Source organism: Parus major, chromosome 4 (assembly GCF_001522545.3).
Source record: "Parus major isolate Abel chromosome 4, Parus_major1.1, whole genome shotgun sequence".
Classification (NCBI taxonomy): Eukaryota; Metazoa; Chordata; class Aves; order Passeriformes; family Paridae; genus Parus; species Parus major.
This window is the reverse complement of record NC_031771.1, coordinates 18,649,205-18,672,880: the sequence shown is the minus strand read 5'-3', so window position 1 is coordinate 18,672,880 and position 23,676 is coordinate 18,649,205. Positions and strand designations below refer to the sequence as shown.

The following is a 23,676-nucleotide window of genomic DNA, read 5'->3' as shown; positions in this document are numbered from 1 at the left end:
TTACCCCTAGGTCTTCCTTTCCTTAGAGCTACTTTCTTTCTCTGCACATTTTTTTCACTTAATCTCTTTTTGCATTTTGACATGCTGCAGCTTCCTAATTCTCTGTATTATTATTTAAGAATCCAAAGGATAAGGAAAAAGCTATTTTTTTTAGAAAATGTGGCCAGTGTCCCCATTAACTTCACAATACATATAGCAAGTGGTGCAGAATGCTGGAGTTAGACTTAGCCTGCAATATTTTGATTCCCTGGGGTAGAATACCTTGGGGTTATGTTAGTAAGAGTAGCCACACATCATAAATAAGGATTGCTTTCATTCTGCCATTGTCAGAAGTCATTTTATTTTCTGTTTATCATTTGATCAAATCCATTACAGACATCAAGCACCTATATGCAAAATTATTATTTCTCAGCAAAGTATTGCCAATTTTCAGCTCTGGTCCTTCAATACTCTGCCCTAATCCAGCTCGTCTCATGGAAATTTAAAAATGTGTCTTGATTATCTCTTCCCAAATGCTCCCCAAATTCAATTAATAGTTTTGAGTTGTGGGTTAGAATTGGTACTGCAATCTTCCTTTTTCTTCTGTAATTTGAAGACGGCTTTCTCTCTGGAAGGTTGCTGCAAGTCAAACATGTTCATGTATGTATGGTCTGAAAGGCTGCAGGTGGTGCTGAAAGAAGAACACAACTCTGTTTCTCCAAAGAACTGGAACTGTCTGGGAAAATACAGGCTCTTTATGTCCATAAAACATATGAAGAAACCCATGGGTATTTTCCTACTTGAAATTTAAGTTGCAGACATTTTTTGCTGTCACTTGGGCCACCTTCTTTCTTCCTGTCACTCCCTGTGGCCTGACAGACAGCTCTCCTGGGGAAGAGGAGCCCTGTGCCCATCACTGCTGCAAGAGAAGTTCTCTCTTCTCACAGGTTGCATCTTCAAAATCAGCTGCTGGGAACGTGGTTTCCTCTCACCCAGATCAAGGGAATACCCAACAACAAAGCTGCTGCAGACAGTGTTTTCAAGCAGACAAAGTTTGCACTTTTATCTTGAGTAATTAGTATATTTGGATAGGAAAAATCGCCATTTTGGAAGCTTCAGAAGAAACACTGAGAGGCAGAGAACCACCATTTTCTAGGATACACATTTAAAATAGTGGGGGTTTTTTTGTTCAAATGAGTGGAGAAATTACTAAGGTCAGGGCACACCTGAAGAAGGGAAATAAGCTTTTGTAAGCAAGTAAGACCACTGGACCTTCTAGAAGCAAATCTTATAGGCAGTAGTAAGCCTCCTCTTAAGCCCATGGAGATTTTATTTTTCTTTAGAGGCCTGCAAAACACTTGAGGGTTTTTGAGTTAAGAGTTGAGTTTTTTGAGTATAGGATTCACTTACAATATGTGCATAAACATATCAATAATTTCTTATTTAATCAAACTGTTTTATGTGGGGGTTTTGTCCCTCTAAGCCTTTGACCAGATCTTAGACCAAGAAATCTTTTTTATTGTGTTCATAGCCATTGGGACTTGCCTGTCCTTCTGCTGCTGCTTTCCTTTCCATCAGCTTTTTCCCTGTGGTTCTGTGTGCCCAGGCACCTTTGCAGGCAGCAGCAGTGGACATCATGAACCCTCTGCCCTCCTGTTGCTAAGCTGACTGGGGCAGGTTCTCCCAGCCCTGCTCTATCCTTCAGGGTACTCAGGCATGCTACCAGAAGGCCCAGAAGGAGCTACTCTTCCTGCAAATTTATCCCTCTCATGCTCCTCCTCTGAATAAAGATGGGCCCATGGAAAGGGTCATTTGCCCATTCCAGATTTTCTGTATATTCACCATGTATCTGTGCAAATCGCTCAGTGTCTCTGGTTTACCTCTGCAAAGTGCTTTGGGACCAAAAGATAAAAGCTTTAGGATATTTATTCATTTCTTATTGCAGCATTAACTTCCTATCTGCAGCTGTTTGCCTAATTGTCCTGGAGGTTTCCTGTGGGCTTCTAGAAAAACAAATCTGAGACAGGAAATAAAGTTACTTAAAATAATTAGAAGAAGAATATGGATGCTTAGTGCATTCATCTGAAGCATTTGAGGACACCCTCCTTAATATTTCCAGCCAAGGTTTTTCTTCATCATCAAATTCTCCTCCAAGGTTTTCCTTCATCAAACCCTTTGTTACAAACTCATAATCCCATTAATTCCCCAAAAGACATCATCTGACATCAGTCCACCCACCACAGCTTCAGACTAGCCACAACTTTGCACAGCAATACTTCCTATTTCCATCCACGTCCCTCAGCTCCTTTTGAGGCCTTTGTGTGGGATCTGGAGCCCCTGTGGCGAGGGTGGTCTGATGCCTGAAAGGCTCATAAATGTGGTCTTGATTTGGAAGTGAGTCCCAAAGCTCAGTCTCCATCCTGCACCCACAGACCTAAATGGAAAACAGCTGGTTCTTAGATACAGTAATGCCAGAAAAGAAGAGCACGGTGGAAAAGGAGAGCCAAGGTCTTGTTTGCTGTCAAACAAAAATGCTGCAGTTAGTAGCACCCTGGCAGGAACACTTGCATCCTATAAGTGTGGGTTTTTTTCAGTTAATTAAATATGAGAATGAGTAGGATTAGTAGAGCTGTAATTTCTTCGCAAAAATACCTGGAAATACTCAGGGAAATGGAAGGTAAAAATTATACCTTACTTTTTCTTCTATGCAAACAAGTTATAGTCTGGTGCAGCCAGATGACCTGGCTGTAGTATAACACTCTAGAGACACTGAGGTCTTAATGACTGTGCTAAACATTGTGTTTTCTAGACTCCTTTGATGTCTATCTAAGCTTGTGCCTCAGTTACCTGAGTGCTGTCTTCTATGTTTTCCTCTATTACCTCGTTAGGCAGAGAAATCATTGGCTGAAGAATTCCTATTCCTTAAAACCCTTAAAATTACATTAGAGAAATCCTTTCCTTTTAAAATATTTTTATGGATTTTTTTTTTTTTTTAGGAAAGAAAAGCATTTGTATGGAGCAAAGCTTTGCACATAGATCAGATTTAGCAAGGCTTTTTTTGCTATGCAGGTAGGGTGCCAAATCATGGCTAATGTTGAAGGGAAAGAGAGGTGCCTGTCACACACAGCTCTGACCCATACAGGATCTAATTTTGTGCTGCCTTTGCAGGTTCACTGCCTGTATTCATTTTGTCATTCCCATGCATTCCCAACTTGTACATAAATGAGCAGCATGATGTGATACCAGCAGAGCTGCCATTCACCTGCAAGGTTACGTACACCTCTTTCTCCTCAGGTTTTGTTGGAACTCCTTTTACAATTCCTCATAACTTCTCATCCCCTTCATACTTTGATTGTAAGAGTAGAAAGTGAGTCTTTTGTCAGACTCTTCTGTGTCTTCTATTCCCTGAATACAAATCTTTAGGCCCTTGCAGCCTCTTCTATTTTTTGCTCCCAGGTTTTGATTCAAAGAGGATCTTGGTTGGTTGATTGCAGTTTTTGGGTTCCTAGTGACTTGTATAATTATGCTTTTGTAATGAGTATGGACGCTGCACCTGAGTTGGTTGCTGCACCCTACTCTAAAAAGGAGTAAGGACTGGCAGCCCTGAGGAGCAGCAATGCCTAGAAGTAGATCAGGTTTGCTCTGGGGTTAAGTTTAGTGCTTGTGGTTTTCAACTACGGTGGAAGCCAGTATTGGATTTCAGAGTGGTGGGTACCTAGAAGAGAAAGTAAAAGGAGGCATGTAGACTTACAGGGATACTTTGATGGCATTTACTTACATAATTTAAAAGGTCTTGTTTTCATGTCTAAGTCACACGGATCTGCAGAGGAACTTGCTCGAGCCATCGGTGCCCCCCTCTAGCTGAGGAGTGTCACGAACTGCGCTGTGCCCAGAAATGTGCTCACCAAAGGACTTCTGTGACCACCAGGCTGCCTTTCTGCACGCCTTCCTGCCATGATTCCTTTGTTCACTACAGACTAAGAAAAACCTCCCGGTGTTCAGGAGCTGGTGTTTTGACTGCTGCCCTGGCACAACCCTGAAAACATGCTGGGTGGGGGAGCAGACAGTAAATTCCCAGAGCTTCATCTCTGTCTGGAGAAAGTCACTTCACTTGACAGCACAGTGGACAAAGCTGCTTTGAAAGCAGCTGCTAGCCTTTTTCTTCCATTCTTTTTAAGGGTTTTTTTTTTGTTGGGTTTTTTTTTCAAAATACCTGGGTCAGCTGTGAAATGTCATCCCCAGCATGCAGAACAATGGCAAAAAATGATGGGGGTCTTAAACTTCTCCCACAACCTGCTGTTCCTGCACACTGCAGACTAAAAAAAATAGGAAAACAACTGCTGAGGAGGCTCCCCAGTGACCCCTTGTGTCACACTGAAACTGTCCTTGTTCCCACAATAGCTGCACCAGCCACTGAACTGTGTCATTGTATCAAGTTCACAGAAATAAGGTATTTTCACGTTGTCTCTGCTTCTCAAAACCATGCAGAGTGGATGTAGAACATACATACATGTGCAGATACATATTTTATATCTGTAACAAGTTGATAAGTCAGTAAAATAAACAACTTGGTGTATATTTTTATATATAAATTTACACACAAACACATTCATATCCCTGCCCCCTCTCCACTATGAAAAGGGAATGTAAACATGCTGTTCAAAATTCAGATGTTCTCAGTTGGTTTCCCAGATGTTTGAAGTTCAATAGATTTCTTTTTTTTGTTGTTTTTTCATAATTTCCTCTACTTCTTCTTGTGAAGTGCTAAACAATCATTACTTCTTTTTGCCTGCACATTGAGATTCATCTGTAGGCTCTAAACTGCCTCAAAAGTGCTTCAATTTTGCATGAGCACTAAGCTGGGGACTGGGAAGCATTACCCACTGCTGAAGACCCAGATCATTAAAAAGAGCATGTAAATCCTCTGAACCAGAAATAAAAAGTGCACAGATTTTCTTTGTGAAATCTCAATTGCTGCTTTAAGTAACACATGAACCATTGGCATGTTTTTTTCCTGGCCCCTGAAAAGAACTAAACCAACATCTTTTCTCAGCTGCATGTTCCTCAAATCAAAAGAAGGGAAGATTGGGCTATGACCCAAGAGCTGGAGCTGCTAAGAGCTCATACTCCTGCTTTTCTCTGTGGACAATCTGTCTTCTTTCCACCCCCTGTAAGTAGCACCAGCCAGGCAAGGAATTATTTGGGGATTTCCACCTGGGGTTTCTTGGTATCAGGATGGCTTTTAGATCAAGATGCTTCTAGCCACATTTGTTTCTGCTCCTAGACTTCAGCCTCTGTGAGTTCAGAAATTATGATGCCCGTTGTTAAATGTAAATATATATTTATAGGGAGGTTTTCTTTGGAGTTCTGCTACACTGGAGCTTATTGTTTTTGTTCCAGGAAAAAGGGAAAAAGAATGTGGCAGCTGTAGGCACATATTATTGTATGTGGAAGAGAGCAATGAATTTTGGAGCAATTTGTACATATTTGCAAAAACTGCTGTCAACCAGAAAATAGCCTTCATTAAAAAAGAAAGGGGGAGGTGGTTTTCTTTTATCTCTGAATGGTTTGTAGGCTGAGAACAAGCAATCCAATGCTGTTCTAAGGTATTAAACAGCAGTAGTTCATGGGTGATGTAAAGCACTCAGTTGCTGAGATTGGCTGGGGAGGAGATAGCAGAGGGGCTTTTTGACCCTCTTCAAGGGGACAAACACACAGGGCTGTACATGCCCCAGCATGCTGCCAGGGACCAGGGCACACAGTTTGTTTTCCAGCAGCATCCAAGAACTCTGTTTTGAAATCTCCCCTGCATCTTATACAGCTTGGTCCTTCAGTTGTTAATGGGAAAAGAACAAAACCTCCTTGTTTTCATGGGAAAAAAACAAAACCCAAACAGAATTCATGTTCTTTAATTACAGTTCAAAGTAAAATCCCTCTGAAGACAGTCCTTTATAAAATTTGTGTAAGTCAGTCAGTTAAAAAATATTAGAAGAGCTGAGATTTTAGCTTAACTCAGTACCATTAGGTGGTAATTGATAACATAGGTAGGTGATGCAAACCAGTGCAAAATTGACATGGGTTTTAAAGCAATCTTGATTTTATTATGCTGTTGCCTTCACCTGTGTTAATTTGAGTTCTGAATGCATCTTTTTGCTAAAGAGAAAGTTATGAAGAGACTAAAAATAGCTGGAAGCCTTTAATTTGAATATTTAAGCTAATATTTGTGGAAAATTGTTTGTGATCTTCACACAGTTATTTCATATTTCCAGCCAGCCTCAATTTACGTAAAAGCAGTATATTGAGACAAAACCAGGTGTAGGCAGTCACAATGTGAAGGATTACTGGGTGTAAAAGCTGTTTACTCTTTTAAACCATCTCTGGATATCTATCTGTCTATCTGTCGTTTGTTAAGATTACAGGTACTCTATATAGAAAATAAGCTATAGGCAAAGTGTGCCATTCTGCAATCATCTCAGTCCCATTATGGTGCACAGAATGCATTTTTCTCAGCAAGAACTTTAATATTTGAAGTCGTTCTTCTTGTGCATAACCTATTTATTCATTTTTAAACATCAAATTCTATAGCTTAAGTACTTTGATATATTCGAGTGGAATAACTCTCTGACTGTGAGGGATCCATCTCTGCAAGAAGGTAAATAAATTTAAAATCCTGCATAGCACTGATTTTTATCTTTTTTTTTTTTACCTTTGTAAAAATAAATTCACTTCACCAAGTAAAGCAAACAGATACAGGGTTTTTACAGCACTTGTGATGAACAATTAAATAAATTGGACAGGTCATTTCAGACTATCCATAAGTAAAAAGATCATAATTCTTGATTTTGGTCACTTATATTCTGCCATTAAAAGTAAAAGGACAAAGGACTGCAGAAAAAGAAACCAATCTGTTTCTCTTTTATTAAATCTGTTTACAGTCATACCACTTTGACTCATGGTCTTGTCCTCGTTCATGAGGCACAAAACTATGCTACTGTTTTAAGTGGGTTTTTTTGGTGAGGCTCTGTTTGAAATCTTAAGACAAATGAGGAGTATGAGGAATATAACTTGATTCTGAAGCAGCATGTGTTTCATAGGTGTGCAGAGGAGACCCCCTACCCCAGAGCTGTTTTGCTGCTGGCTCCCCCAAGCCTCTACTACACCAAACAGAAACACTTTCCCTACCCTCTGTGTCCCCACTAAGCAGTGGGAAGGGAGATCTGGGGTCTCACCCACTTGGGGGAACCTGGTCTTGTCTAAGCAGGGAGAGAACCAACAGCACAAAATATCAGATTAGTGAGGATGGTGTGAGAGCTGACTTTCCAAAACTGAATGTGTAAAGGGTTTTAAGTTACCTCTGTGAAAATGGGGTATATTTCCATACTTATTGGCAGTGGCTGTGATATACCTGCCATCTATATGCAGGTATTACTGTAATGTCTTTTTTCCGGACCAGTAGGTCATAAAGTTCCATCTCCTTGAGAAATGTGTTCTTTGGTGTATGTGATTACTAATTAATGAAATACCTTTTGGGCAAATGAAAGCACAAAGGCACAGAAACTGTTTGAACTACTTACAGAGAAAATAAACTAAGTATCTATGCACTTTTTGTAGAGTTTGTAAGTGCAGTTCAGTCTTGCGACTAAATAGTTCCTGTTTACTGTTCTGCCAGAGGGTTCAAACACGTAACAGTGTAGGACTTTCACCAAAATTGCTCTATCAAAGTCCTGAGGAGTATTTTCACCAGTCTTGGTATTAATATCAAATACCAAACAGTTATGACAGCCAAAATACATCAACAGTTTCTTGGCAGAATGATGCCCCGTGAGGTGTAGGTCTTAACTCTGTGACCTAGACTGACTCCAGGCTGAATAATTACATTTGATTAATTGATAATAATTTTCTGTTTTCTGATGTTTATGGTGGTCATTTATTATCTTGTGCTGTCTTATATGGTCAGAGAACCTTGAGACGTTCTTGTTTCCCCAGAAAGAAATTAATCTGATCAGAAAATCTGTTTCTTTTAAAATCACTGCGAAATTTGCCAGTTACTTCAGGATGCAATATGGAACCCATGAGTTATAACTGTATAATATATATATTGTATATGTATATATGTATATGTGTATATATATATATATATATATATATATATAAAATAACAATAATCTCCCATAGTATCTACAATTGCATTGCATTTGCATACATTAAGAAAGATAATATTTGTGCCTCTGAAGACCAGGTAATCTACCTCACAGTTTGTGTAGCCAGCTAAGTTAAGCACTTGGGGACCGTGTGTATGAAGTGTGTTTTTGCATGATTGTGTTTCTAGGATACAGTTACAATAAAAGACCATGCATATAGGGCATGATTCCCTCTTTACACTTCCTTTTGCTCAATGAGGGGTAGTAACTTGACTTTTGATGTACACCATGAGCTGGTGCCTCTCCCCATGCTTACCGAGCTGCACACATTAGCTGTTGGCAGAATGAGCAAGGTTTCTTCCACCTTTTGCCTCTCTCTGGCCATTAATCCGTCATAACATGCAAATACAGAAATATGTACAGTTCTAGTTCCTTCCTACCCCATTTCAGAGTCTGAGTTGTATTAATCCCAGAAACACATTTATTTTATTGAAATGAATGAGCTGTGCTATTAAGTAGGCAAAAATCGTGATTTACGGACAATTTCTTAATTCACTGGACTGGGATGTAGCTGCAGACCAGTTATGACAAATGTCATGAGCCCTCTTTGCTGTTATCCTCCAACCTGAACTGGACAGAAAACTACTGGGCCAAAAGAAGTGGCTGTCATGCTTTAGGTCCAGCTGGCGACTGAGCCCCACCCAGCCACTCCCTTCTTCCCTCCCCTGGTGGGATGGGGCTGAGAATCCAACAGGTAAAAGTGAGGTTGAGCTTAATCAGGAAACCAGAAACTGCACAAGCAAAGCAAAACAAAGAATTTATTCAATGCTTGGTAGGCAGGTGTTCCCAGGAAAGCACGGCTCCATCACAGGTAACTTGGCAGGAAAAATACCACCACTCTGAACATCTTCCTTGTTCTTCTCTCAGCTTTATATGCTGAGCATGTCATCATATGGTCAGGGATATCCTTTTGGTCAGCACTTTGTGGGTTTAGAGAAGGAACCTGTCAAGCATTCTAGCTGCCCACATTGCTGTTATTTCCCTTCAGCTATGTTTGCTATTGCATTGCTTGAAATAGGAAGATCCTGACTTCTTGTGGGTTGCTCCACCATCTAAGTGATGATTATGTAATTCTGGATATGTGCAGCTTACACAAGTGTTCAAAAAACCCCCGTGCTTATGCTGTGCATCTTCACTTGCTGTATAGTTTAGCCATATGAAGAACTAGACTGAAAAATTCAATATATTTCTAAAGAAGAAAGTAAGGTAGAGGATTTACTCTCTGTGAGGAGATGACATTTTATTACTTAACACAGTGGCAAAGTAGAATTGGCCAGTACGAGGTAGATTATACGGTGCATACACTATTACTAATTTCTCAGTCTGTCTTGTTCTAAGTATATTTGGGCAAAATACAGAGGCTCATTTTATAAAGCAACTTCTAATTTTGCTCTCAGAGATTGTGCACTCACCCATAATCAAACAATTTGATAAACAATTGCCTGAATAAGAGGTGCAGCACATCACATTGTCTCGAAATATTGAGACATGGGTTTTTCAGCTTTTTTTTCCCTTTTTGTTTATTTTCCTTTTTGTTTATTTTTTGTTTGATTTTTTCTTGTTTTTTGTTTTTTGGATTGTTTTTTTTTTGTCTTTCCCATTCCTCTAGCTAATGTTCTTTGGTGTAGAAGCAGGTCCAGCAGAGATAAGACAAAGATCTCTGTTTGAAGTCATCATGCAAGGGTTTTCCTGCACTCAGTGCCCCCATGAGATGGATAAGCAGTACACTCCTGAATGAAAGCAGAGTGTGCCAGCTGCTCTGTGAATTCTGATGTACAGCAGTGTGTCAGCTGGTAACAAGGCAGTTGCTATCTGAGATATCTCAGCAAAATGCAGTTTTTGCGATATGACCTAGAAAGGGATTTTCTGTTTGGGGTGATGTTGGAGTGTGCTAGCAGAAGGAATAAGATTGTAAATTGGTACAACAAGGGAAACATGTCTCCTTGTGCTTGCCCCAGGGTCTGAGGGTGGGTGTATTTCAGCTGGTGAGGGTTTTCTCCTAAATCAGTGTGGCTGTTTGTGCAATAAGGTGCCAGTGGGTTGTGCTGGGAAGCAACAGTGGAATAAAATCTCTGAGTTCTGGCCATGGATCCTTTTAGCCCAGATGATCTTGTGGCACCACCAACTGGTTTGATACATTTTGAACTCTAGGGAAAATAGTTTACCTTAGAGATCAAGACACAATGATGTTTTTTGCTTGTACGCAGAAAGAGGTAGAATTTATTTGCTATGGAAAGAAGGTGTGCATCTCTTTGGTCATGGCACAACTGTTGATACTACTCAAAAAACAAATTTAAAAAAATTTGAATAATCTGAAACCTGTCAGTACTTCACAGCTGTCCCACACACATTACCAGGAGTAGCTTGTTATTTTGAATTAGAAAACGTCTCAGGAGATCAGAGATTAAAAGTTCTGCTGGTGCATTCATAGGGAGCAGCTATTTGTCATATAGTTTTGTATCTTTCACAGACAATCAGAAAATGGCGTTTGTGTCCTGAATGTTAAGGCTATTTCATAATCATTATTAACTGGTATGGTCATGATGAGTACGCTTGTTTTGGCCCTTGGGTGACAAAGTTCATTGCTCCATCAAGCTCTGTCATAATCAGCCTTATTATAAAAACATCATATTGTAACCTTCAAAAGCTCCCTGGGCTAGTGCAATAAAAACTGTGGGAATGAGCTGAAGTAATCTTTAGGCTAACAGCAGTTACACTGGGAAAATATAACAATTTTTATGCATGTAATGTACATGCTCCCTCCCACCCTCCTCATGCTCTTCTCACCAGGACAAAAGCTGTCCCTCAGACCCCTCTTGGAGCCAAATTAGCTCATCAAAGCAGAGTAAGTTTATAACACAATATTCACTGCATATCAAATGCCCATGCACTGCTTTGATTTCCATTCTTTGGAGTGCTGTTGCCATATTTTGAGTATTTCATTTCAAGGAGAAGAGCTATTAAGTGTTTCCCCCAAAGAAGCTGATTATTCAATGGCTAAAGATGTCAAGGATAATGAAATAAAAAGGGAGCTAGGCTGTGATAGTCTCTAGCAGGAAAATGCATCTCATTAGAAGGCATTCCCACCAGGGAAGTCTGTGGTGTTACATGCCTTAATTCCTTTCTGCTGCTAGGTTGTTTCCCAAGTTTGGGATGCAGGCAGCATGCAGCCGCAGTGACAGTGCACAACTGTGTGCAAACAGTAATTAATCGCTGGCTCCCTGAATGGAGCCTCTGTGAGGCTGGAGGCAAATCAAAGGCCTGGCCTGGCTTCCAGTGCTTGAGGAACATGCCATGCTGTACAGTTGGGAACATTCATGTGATGAATATCCCCTTGTAAGCCGTGTGGCAGGAGGCTGAGGGTAGCTGGCCTCCGCAGGCTCAAGTCTGTGCTCAGCAGAAGGACCTGCCCTTTGGTGTTTGGTGATGGGGACAAACTGTGCATACTCTGATCCAAGGATAATTCAGTTCAGTTTCCTGGCAGTTCTGGAAAGAAAAAGAAAATCACTGTACAAAAGATTTGTGTGTGAATTTATATATTCAAGGCTGTTTGCAAGAGTTTGTTTTTGAAATGGCAATGGTGTTCTCTACAGGCAGACATACATTAGAAATTTGTCGATACTTGGGCATCATCAGCATAGACCAAATATGCTGAGAAATGCTGTAAACACTTTCTCCCACCCCCACCCAGTAACTAAGAGCCTTTTGGCCAGGGAGTGCATTTGGAAGCAGAGAAGGGGGTTGTGTCAGTGTGAAACACAGTGGTTGTCATTGGAGGATCTACACATTTTGCCCACGATCCTCATAGTGGTGTCTGAGACACCGCAAAATTTCCTTGCACTTAAAAGCAGCAAAAACAGCTTCCCCAGAGAGAGCACTGTGTGGGAAATGTGGGCAAATCTCGGTCTGCTTGGAAGGATGGCAAGTGGGTCACTGTCCTCATGGGTGCAACTGTGGGTTTGGGGGAGGGCTGTGCTGAGGTGGGTTATAGAGGGCAGGGCCAGAGAGACTGTCAGGCACTGAACTGTGTTTCACTGTGTTACAAAATCCCATAAAAAATATCCCAGTATCTGCAGCAGTAGTGCCCATCTTGCAGCTTGCAATAGCCATAGTGCAGCACATGTGCTCATCAATACAAAGTATCAGGACATTTTCTGCCATCCTAAAATCCATTTTCCTGGGCAGCTCAGTGTCACAGAACAGCACCTCTCCCTGTGCTGTGTCTGTCTAGCAAAAAGAGAAGAAGTACAAAAGGGCTAAGGAAGTCATATAAATTGATTGATTATGTGGTTTTATGATATATCAAAATAAAGCTGGTCTGGAATGTCCCTTGACGTAACTTGTCCTAGAGATGTGGTACAATTTAAATTAGCTGAAGTGCAGTTCCTCCAATTTGTCTAAAATACATACTGTATGTGATAAAAGTCAAAATCTCAGCAATTAGTTTTTCACTCACCCACATCTCTCATTATGCAGATAAAGTGGGAGTTTCTTTCCTTTCCCATCCTTATGACAGTCTGTGTCGCTGAGTAGATATTTGTAGAGAGCTGTAAGGTCTCCCAGCAACTTTGCAAGCAGATGTCTGCAACTACACTCATTTTCTGTCCATCAGCAAGCCCAACACTGACCGGTGTTCCTTGCACCCTGACAGGTCTGATTGTCCGAGAGGTCAGCATCGAGATTTCGCGGCAGCAGGTGGAGGAGCTCTTCGGGCCGGAGGATTACTGGTGCCAGTGCGTTGCCTGGAGCTCCGCAGGCACCACCAAGAGCCGGAAAGCCTACGTCCGCATTGCATGTGAGTGCTCGGCTGTGCAGCTTGGGGGGTGGTGGTTAGTGAGGAGAAGTGCAATCTCTGCCATTTCAGGGAGATGTTTTGTTTCCAGCCACTTAGGCTCTGTATTGTGAAGTTATTGATGCATGCTGAAACTGAGGCCTTCAGAAATATCCACGAGAGTTTCAGTTTCTTCTCAAGAGCTAAACCTCATTCTCCTGCGTGTGGCATCAAAACCAGTATTTATTGAGTTCAGCAGTTTTATGTCCCAATAAAAGTGCCTGACGCTAATGTGTAGGAACCTTAACAAAGCAAGCTGTGGAAAGAGGCTATAGCTGTTCTTTTCACAGAACCACAGAATGGTCAAGTCTGGGAAGCACCTTTGGAGGTTATCCAAACCTTTGATCCAACCTTTGGCTCAAGCTGGGCCACCTAGCGCCAATTACCCATGACCAAATGCCTTTTGAATATCTCCAACAAAGGAGACCCCACCACCTGTCTAGGCAACCTATGCCACTGCTCTGTCACCCTCACAATGAGAAAGTATTGCCTGGTGTTCAGAGTGAACTTTCTGTGTTTCATCTTTCCATTGCCTCTAGTCCCATCGTTGGGCTCCACTGAAAAGAGCCTGGCTATGTCTTTGTTGCCCTCTCCCATCTGGTGTTTATACACATGGATCCCTCCAAGCCTTCCCCTCTCTGGGATGAGCAGTCCCAACTCTCTTGGCTTTTTCTTGTAGGAGAGATGCTGCTGTCATCTTTGTGCCCTTTGCTGGGCTGCTGGCTCCAGTATGTTCATGTGTCTCTTGTACTGAGGAGCCCAGAACTGGTCTCAGCACTCCAGATGTGACCTCACAAGGGCTGAATTGAGGGACAGGATCAGGTCCCTCACCTGTGGTCAATACTTTTTCTCTAACACAGCATCATTAGCCTTATTTGATAACATTTGCTATGTTTCTGACTTACTGTCAACTTGGTGTCCACCAGAACACCCAGGCTCTTTTCTGTAAAGCTGAAAATATGTATCACTGCAGTCAGACAATAGAGCTGCTGTTCTTTAGCAAAGAAAAAAGTGTATGTTTAGCATATCATGTGATCAGATTGGTAATATGAGTTTGAAAGTGGTCATCTCATCATTGTAGTATTTCATCATTGTTATTCATGGCTACTAGCCTCAGTATTTATTTGGAACCATTCCCATCTTAGACCCCAAGAACACAGGGCAACCAGTTCCCTGAAAAGAGATCTTCATTTGACTGTACAAATATTTAATGTTCATTAATTTTCAAAGAGGTGCTTTTCTTTGTAATAGAGTAGACACACTGGGGACTCCCATTTCTCTTTCACATGATGAAATACTGTTCCATATAATAGGAACAAAATACATCATCTAGAATTGCCTTTCTTCCACTGCTTTCACCTCAGCAAAAACACATTTTGTGAGAAAAGGTCATTGGAAGCTGGATTTGCAGCATAGTTATATTTCCTGAACTGTGCCTAACAATTTATAATGGGATAAGAGAATTCTTCCAGCCAAATAAACCTTTTCACAGACACATTGGAGAAAGGACTCTTTGTCATCATAACTCTCCATTAAGGGCTTGATTCTCCTTCAGTTCTTGAGAAACTACTACTTGGTTAAATCCTCAAAGAAGAGGTACCTCCTGTATAAGCATCCAGATACAAATCTCAGAGGTGCTATTTAAATACCCATTTTTGAATGCTTTTAGTCCAAGCAAAATAGAATATAGGGACCTGTATTTTTAAGCATAGGCCTACCCTCAGAGAAGAATTTCCCCAGGGCTAAGGGGAATTAAAATTACTGTACAAGACAGACTTCCTGCAAAAGCAGAAATGCCATTACACGTGTGCATATTGCTTTCCTGTGGCAGGAAGCTTTTCAAAACTTTGAGGATTTTCCCTTTTTGTACTGAAACAAAAGAGAGTGATTTCAATTCTTCTTTTCTTCCAAACAGTCAGCACTTCAGAGAGGCTTAGCAATGTTTGAACAGGTTTTTTAGATTATGACTCTGCAGTTAACTCATTCTGTAGACTCTCATGTGCTGCCAGGTAGCCGTTGACAGATGACCATTAAATTAACACAGTTTGGAAATATTTTATAGATACTTAAGTGAATTTTACTTGATATTTAAGTAACTTTTGTGTCCTGGCATACCTGTGCACCTAATTTCTATGTAACACATAATCATTATGTGTCAATGCAAGTTATTTTATATCAACTGACATTTCTTCCCAGGTGTCCACATTTCTATTGAGGGTGCTCATAATACAGAGCTTGCTTGTTTTTCTTACTATATTCTGGAAAGAGGGGAAGAATCAGTTCAGTGATTTTTCCAGAGTTTCAGTGGCTTTTTTTTTTTTTTTCCCCCGGAAAAGTCAAATTAAATAAACACCAGGGAGTTTTTGAGGCCTGTAACTCAAATGTGGCTTTGTATTTTACTGAAGTTTTTTTAACCTCTTGTCCCTGAGTTTGGGGTTCTTGGACAGCTATGACACAGGCAAGTCATTTAGATTCCTTGGGATTAAGGGTTGAAGTATGAGTCCTTCAATCCGTGGATTTTAAACCAGCAGCAAAAGCACATTCTTTGCAAAACTGTCCATGCACAGATTTCTAAAAATTTGTCAAGTAACTCTAACCTACTTCTTGGGAACTCAGAAAGATGATATGGGGAATATGCCTTACTTTCTGATGTCATTGGTCTGCGAAACCACTGTTTTAAAATCAGAGCTTTAAACTCAGTGTTTTAAACTCAGTTACACCAACACACATCTGTACTCACAGCTTTGACTTCTTAAAACTGACTCTGCACTGGCAATATAACAGTAGTGTCACAATAAACTTTCAGCACAGCTGGTTAAGTATTCTGGTGGTTCCACAGTGCCATGAGGCTGGGATAATAATGTAGGTTCTGTGCAGTGTTTATTAATCCAGGAAATCAAAGATGTCCAAATCTTAAGAGGGACAGAAGAGTCCATCTCCCCACATCAGTCTGTAGCTATAGCGGCTTATTTGTCACCAGTGCAGTCTTCCTCTTAATTGGCACAAGAGTGAGCTCTGACACCTTTAGGAAAGGTGAGGGGCCAGTGGAGCATGTAAGCTGCTTAAGTGGAATTATTTATCTTAATACCCGAACCTGGTGATTTTATCTTGACAGGTACAACTGTAGCATAACTAGCCATATCTAGCACATTCAGAAAAGCTTTTCTCCTCTTTCTCTCTCCTCATCTCCATCTCCTCTCTTCTCTCCCTCTTTCTCCCTCTCCCTGTTCATTTCCATCTCCTTTTGTCCTTATCTGCTTTCTGGTTTTTCTCCCTTATGCCCTTACATTTTATTCTGGAATTATTGTGTCCTCTCAAGGGCTGGAGCTGCACTCCATTAAAACAAACAAACAGAAAAATAGCACCCAGCATCACTGTTCACTGAGCGTGTAATAGAATTAACTGAAAAGTAATTTGAAAGTGTGAAAAATGTGCATCCTGGAAAAGCAGCTTGTGTTTGTTTAATACAGGGTCAGGCATGTGTCAGAAAGTACATAACAACCTGGTCAATGGAAGTTCTCTGTGAAAATCAATTGCAACATTGCTTTGACCAAGAGCTTCAGTTATTCAGGAGTGATCTATAAATATGGACTAAAGATGCTGCTGGTTTTCAAAGGTTGCCCATGCTGGCAGTACAGACAGGAAAAGAGCCTGAGTTTAAAGACAACATTCCAGCTTCCCTAAGTTTTCAGGATCATGCCTATGCTGGGAAATGGCTCCCTTCTGTGCAGGCTGTGTCTGCAAAAGCATGTTTATCCTGTGTCATGGAATTCATTGTCCTGGGGCATTGGTCCCCCCATGAGAGCAGAAATGCTCAGAGCTGAACATTTCATCCTCTTAAACCAGCAGATTTCTTGAGATTAATTTTCACTTTGCCATTTCAGATATATCAGCAACCTAAAAAAGTAGTGACACCTAATGTATGTATCTTGGTGGAGCTGGAAAGATAGAATAAATTTTCTGAGATATTTGCCTAGGAAAGTGCTAAAACACATTCCCTATTTATTCACACTTTTCTGTTTTACTCTAGGCAAATCCTATGAGGAGCCTTAGAAGTCACTAATATGTTTTGATACAGTTTTCCTGCTCAATTAAAAAATTTTCCTGTCGTGGAAGGAGAAAGGAAGGAGGGATTTTGGGCAGCTTTACCTTTGGCTGTGAAAAATGCAACCAAATATAAAGTTTTAATGTGAATTTTCTGTAACAGAGCTGATGTCATTGGGCAAATAAAACCTAACAGGGCAAAATTCCTGTCAAAACAATGAATGAGATCTGAACGTGTGTTACCAAAAGTAGAGTTAAACCCACTGGAACATACATCTGATAAAGACTAAACAATAGCTGCAGGATTTGACCTAATTTTTAGATCAGATGATAAAGGGGTGGCTAAGACAAATTGCTTTGAGCCCTTGTGCATAGAGCAACCTCACTTTTCATTTGCACCACTTTGGTGTTGCTGTAGCTTCACTGACTTCAGGATGTTAACCCATGCTCTCCTTGAGAAAATATGGGAAAAACTGAAGCCCTAAATATGTTTCCATGTTTCTGTTTTGTTGAACATCTTTGATAAAATAGAAGCTTTTTCTGTAATTTCTATTACCTGATATTTTTTGGTGTAATGGATGTGAATAGTTATTTCTTTTCTTTTATTCATTATCCTAAAGTCAGAATTAAAAAAAAAACCAAAAAAAAATTAAAAAGCCCTGATGTAGTAAAGAACTGTTCTCATTAATATTTTTAATAATTTTGTACTATAGTTTCCCATGTACTTATCTGAAAGGCTTTATTCTCCAAAACATTTTCTTCAAAGGCATGCAATTAATATATGTATGTCAGATACTGTATACTGATTAGATATATGCAGTACAGAAAAATAGATTGGTTCATCTCTGCTTACAAGGGATTTGCATTTATGCAAAGAAGCAGATATGAAAAAACAACCACATATTCTTTACTGATACTTGTTTATCTCACCTTTTGGTGCTGGGGCCCATGCTCCATGGCCTTTTTCCCCTCTCTTCACATACCTGATCCAAGCAGATCTGTGAGGACACATTCTGCAGCCACTAAAGCATCACAGCCCTTTGCAATAGGAACAAAGTTGGGTGGATGTTGAGATAAGCAGAGGGATCTAGGAAGGTCAACAATTGAAAATTTTAATGGGAAGGTATATCCAGGATATCCAGTATTAAAAAAATAGCATAAAAATGTGGTTTGTGTACCTTGGCAAGTGTGTATGGGAGTTAGCAGAGATAGGACCTTAATTCCTTCCTTCCTTGTGTAGCAAGTTGCTACTAATCAATATCTGCTGCTTGGAGTTAATAAAGGGATGACTGAGGCACGTGGTCTTGAGCTGAGCTTACTGAAGGACAGCAGATTACAGAAAGAGCAGCAGAGAGGTTAACTGTGCATTTAGCATATTCAGTCCTGACTACCTCTGTGCTGGTGCTCCTGAAAAGCATGCTTCTGTACCACTTCCCACTTAACAGGCATGACCACTCCCAAATTTAAGAATACAGTTGCAGAAGTAATAAATAGAAATTACATTGCATTGCACTGAAGAGCCAAGACTATGAATTAGTGTGGACTTGATGTTAGCATTGCTTAAGAAACAAAAGGAAACTCCTTTACTGAATTTACATTAATTTAATCTCTCTGTAGGAGCTTTGAGAATATCCTACCTACACTGTCATTCCTAATATATTGCCATCTTTCAGTACAGGCTGATTAGGGCCTTAGTGCTGATAGATCCAGCCAAGAGGCTAACAAACTTTTGCTTGTATTTTAGCAGTGACCACACAGCTGTGTGAGTTAGGTTAGTGTATCAGAAGAGCAACAACAAAACAACACTTATATAAAGAGTTTTCGGTTTTAGTTTTTCAGTGTCTTTTAAATTTAATTCTACATGTAAATTGTAATGTACACCTGATGTTTCCAATCTTCCAACCCAATGTCTTTGGTACCTTTAGCACATCTGTCATGTAAAAAGTCACCTGTCAAGGTTAGGTCATTTGAATATTACATTTAGATTTATTTGAAAAACAAGAACTTAGGAGTCCATCTTCAATCACCAAAAAAAATAATGAATAGAGTTAAGTTTATAAGTTGGTTTTCAGGTTACAACTTGAAGGTTACAGTTTACAACAACAATGCTTACAACAAAATATTGAGCTACCAAGCAGAAATAGAAGGGGAGGAGATCAGTGTGATCAGTGTACACCTGGGAACCCATCTGCTCAGTGAATTCTTGACAAAGTTTGTTTACTTGTATTTCTTACAGTTGTTTCAATACCAAATGTGTTGAGTGGGTCACTCTTTATAATAGCACAGCCCACATGGAAGCTTTGTTGCAAAAAACGGTTTAGTCTTACAAGCACCTGTCTGAATTAGCTTGGAGCTAAAGAGACGAAGGGAAAAAATGTTTTTTTAGCAGATCTGTAAGGAGTGAGTCTCTGGAGTCTTCAGTGTTATCCCCAGCTGGCTAAAGATGCCATTGGCAGGATGAGGGCTGGCCAGTCTGCACCTCCCATTTGTTCAGGCTGAAAATACAAAGGAAATAGAAGAGGAGAGAAGGTCCTGGGTTCATGCAGATTGTCTTGCAGATTGTAGCCTGGCAAGCGAAGGGTGCTCCTCACCTCATTCTGTAGCTCAGGTCAGTGGCTAGAACAGCCTGCATCCCCAAAACAAGGTGTGCACTTCCAAGAAGCTCCTGCAGTCCCCATCAGCTGTTTGGCATGGAAGCTCCTGCTGCTTCCTGGCTAGGTGGGGTGTAAGCCTTACTGCCAGGGCCACCAGAGGGCTAAAGAAAAGCTCAGCCCAAGCCACGAGCTGCCAGGCATCTTTGGAAAGGTGGAAGTTCCACCATTCAGGATGTTCCTCTCCAGAATGAGAAGGTGGCTGTGTCAGCCTCGTGGTGATGCAGCATTTGTCTTTTAAGGACTGGCCAGAAGTGAAACAGCCCCTCCAGAAAAGGAAAGAGTAGCACAGAGTTGTGTATTGAGCATTAAGAGAGAGTTTTGAGGTGCTGACCTATTCCTCAGTCTTCATCTCCAGCTGCTGAAGCGTGGGCCAGCTGAGAGCACAACCCTGTCCAGCTGCAATCCCACTCCATGAGCAGTGGTGCTCTGGAGGAGGGCAGGAGGCTTTGATCAAGGCCCAGTGTGCAGCTGATACAGCAGGGGACTCCGCAGGGCAAGACACCACACTTAGAAAAGCCATTGACAGAGATTGCAGAGGGATCCCCTGGGTTACAGACTGATCACACCCCTGTGGCTGTCTCACTGGAAATCTGGTTTGATCTAATTAATCAAACACAGAGCTGCAACCACACAAGAACAAAATGGGGAAAAAAAAGAGGTTTTTGTACCTAACCTTTCCATTGCTTTCCCACCAGTGTGATTGATCCCCACACAAAGGTCATAGACTCAGCTGTGAACAGAAAAGCAAGGCCAAAGTATGCCTGACAGGGCAGGGTTTCTTCCATTTAGATTTGCAATTCAGTCTTTTATGGCTTTTTTTGAAGTGAAAAGGTGTTTCAACTCTATCCACGTTGTGGAAAGTGATGGAAGAGACCAGGTTTACAATATTAGTCATGTATCTTGAACTAAGAATCAGCCATCGAAGTCTGGGAACAAATGTACTGAGATGTGTTTTCACAAAGCATGTGGAATCTCTTTCACTTTGTAGAACATCAGTAGCATTTTACCACTCTTTTTCCACAATTATTTTTCTGTTTGGGTGTTATTATTAGACCAGGTAAAATTTAAACAGAACTAAACCTTGCCTCTTGAGAACACTCTCAGGGGAAGGAGATAGATTTGAAATCTTACATGTCACATACCAATCAATCCTCTTATAACAGCTAAAATTATACCAAGCCATACTCACTTTAGTGTTTTAATTGTATTTTTTGCTTATGACACATTTGTTTTTATATAGATGGCTGTATATACTTTCCTTTGTAAAGGAAGCTATCTTCTGTATGGAAATACATGCTTTTTGTGGAGATCTTTTCACATTCTTAAGCCTTTGTTTCTCTGAAAGCACACACTGAACATATTTCTCCCAGTGGCCATAGTTAATATGACAGTTGTATAGAAAAGAAATGTGGGGTTTTTGCTCTTTGTGCTCTTAAAGCTTGCTCATATTTTAGATTGTTTGTTATAGGAAAGTTGACGTTGAAGTTGCTAGAAGGAGAAGAGAGTCTTAAAGGTCTACCAAGGGCAGAAATCCATCTTTCCCTGACAGTAATGCTGCCTTGTTCTGTTCGTCTGGTTTGCATCTAATTCCTGGCTGACAAGTGTCCGTTTTTCATGCTCATTCATTAGTCACCCTTGCATTAGCACCGTGTTGAAGCGCCTGGTCTGCCTCTTATCACATTTCTCAGCAATGATAAAAGATATCCTTATAGTTTTACCCACCCACACATCACTGTAAAACCCAGAACAACTGTGATAAAATATATTTGATTAAAAAAAAAATAATAGGGTCGTTCTTTGCTCTTTCTTAGAAGCTGACAGGTAGAAGAGGAAGTGGGGAAATGACATGACTTCCTGTATAATCTATTACCTTTGGCAGGCAAAAATGCAACTCCTGAGTGTTTTGTAAGATAAGAATGCATTAAACATATAATGAAGTAATTTAGCAGTGCATCAGAAATGAGATCTAATGCCCCTTTGTCCAAAAAAGCATAGCAATTCATAAGTAAAGTTAATATGGTGTACACTGAGAATCTGATTTCCCATTACTTTATTTCAGTTTTATGCTGATGAAAATCCTCTCATTTCAGTGCAGCTCTTATGCAGCCATATGTCCTTACCAGAGAGGGTTGTGCAGGAGTATTTCAGGAGTCTTGGAGGGAAGTCTCACCATAAGTATGCTGTAAACATGCTGCGATATATGCCACAAGAGCCTCCTCTGAATTTACTAGGACTATGCTTTAGTGAGGAAAATAGTCTGGCTCAAGGTGGCAGACCAGAATTTTAATTGCTGCCTTTGGTTTCTTTTATGAAGACAGCCTTGAAGGGAAGGTAGAGGTGGGGTGAAGTGCCTGGTAAGGGTGCAGGCTGTTACCTGAGCCCGGCAGTGGCATCCCTACCTGCAGCTGGGTGAGATCTGTCAGAGAGCTGCTGAAAGACAAGACGGGCCCTTCAGCACCACTATCCACCTGCCTCTCTCCACCATGGAGAATATTACCTGCTTGAAGGGAGGAAGAGTCTTGCTAACACAGGCAATATAGGATTATTCTACATTACCAAACTAATAATGGAAAGAAAGTGCTGCTGCCTTTCTCTTGCATCCCCCCTATGGAAGGTGAGGGTAGGGAAGGTGCTCTTTCAGTGTCTGCTGCCCACCCGAGGCTTTAATAATGCACACTGCCTCTTCACAGACAGAGAGGTCCTGATCCAGAATGGATCAAATGTTTTATTGATTTGCTTTTCCAGGCATATTTTTGGAAGATTGTTAAAGCTTCTTCTTTTTCTCTTTTTTTAACTGGGATGTATTTTATTAGTCTCTTACCATTCTCTGGGAAAATGAATCCCTTCTCTCCTCACTCACAAGCAATTGTAACTTAAACGACACTCTGAGAAATTGAAAAGTGCTATTGAAAATACTCTGCTTGGGAAAGATCCAAAGTCCCTCAGTACATTCGCAAGCTCACCCACTCCCAGCTGACAGTGTGATGTTCCCGTGATGACTATAATTGTTAAATGGCAAAGGAAGCTGAAGATTGAAGAATAAGAAGGATGTCATTGTTATCCACAGAAATCACAGCAAGGGCCATAGAGAAAAAGCAGTCCTTTCAAAACCCAGTGCTGTCCAAGTAAGCTGTTTCATGGTAGTTACAGAAGATGATGAAGATGTTTGTCCAGGCCCTCTGCTTCTTCTTCATCAGCTAAAAAACCCATCTTGTGCGTGTCACAACCAGCCAGCCTTATGCTTGGTTAGGTCAACTAACCATAAGTGCCCTGCACTGTTACCATCTGGAGCCATTTGTAGGTGACATAGCTGCTGTGGGAGGTGGTGGGATAAAGCTGTGAACACGTGGGAGGGAGCCAACAGGATATAAGAGCTCCCAGTCTTGTAAATACACAATTATGTACTTTCACCCCTGCCAAATTAGTATAATTTACTCAATAGTATCTAATGGCTCCTTTGAGAACATTACTGCCTATTATGTCAAAGGCCCTACTTAGTGTATTTTTAGTTTGTGGATCATTGAAATGCCTGAACCCAACGGTGCCATTAGAGCATCCTCCCACAGCAAGGCCCTGTGGGTGGGGGCAGCCGGGGGAGCCAGGCTCCCACAGGGTTCATCTCACCTGCGGCAGCACCACCGCAACCGTTCCCAGGGAAATGGGGCTGGTCATGCCCAGCAATTCCAGCTGTCGGTGACAAAGAGGTTAAAGGGGGACTTTTTTACTCTTATTGCACATTTCTAGATTAATGCTATTTACTTTTGTATGCATTAAAACTTGGGGATTTTTCTAAAGGCAAGTGCTTTATGGGAGAGGTGATTATTGTGCATCTAAGGCAATGCAGAACCAGAGCTTTGTTAAATATTTCAGGAAGGTAGGCAGGACAGTAAATCAACATGTCAAGAAAAATATTCAGATTATTATCTAATCTCCTTCTACTGTCTTCAGCCTGAACACCTGAAAGCTA

General features: G+C 40.8%; 1 protein-coding gene across 2 annotated transcripts in view; it reads left to right on the top strand.

The window, feature by feature from the left end:
• UNC5C (unc-5 netrin receptor C) overlaps positions 1-23,676 on the top strand; it is a 243,244-nt gene that overhangs the window by 161,038 nt on the left and 58,530 nt on the right. For both annotated transcript variants that reach the window (XM_015625754.3, XM_015625753.2), the window contains exon 3: positions 12,832-12,975. In XM_015625754.3, coding sequence (XP_015481240.1) covers positions 12,832-12,975 — 144 coding nt within the window. The remainder of the gene's footprint in view (positions 1-12,831; positions 12,976-23,676) is intronic.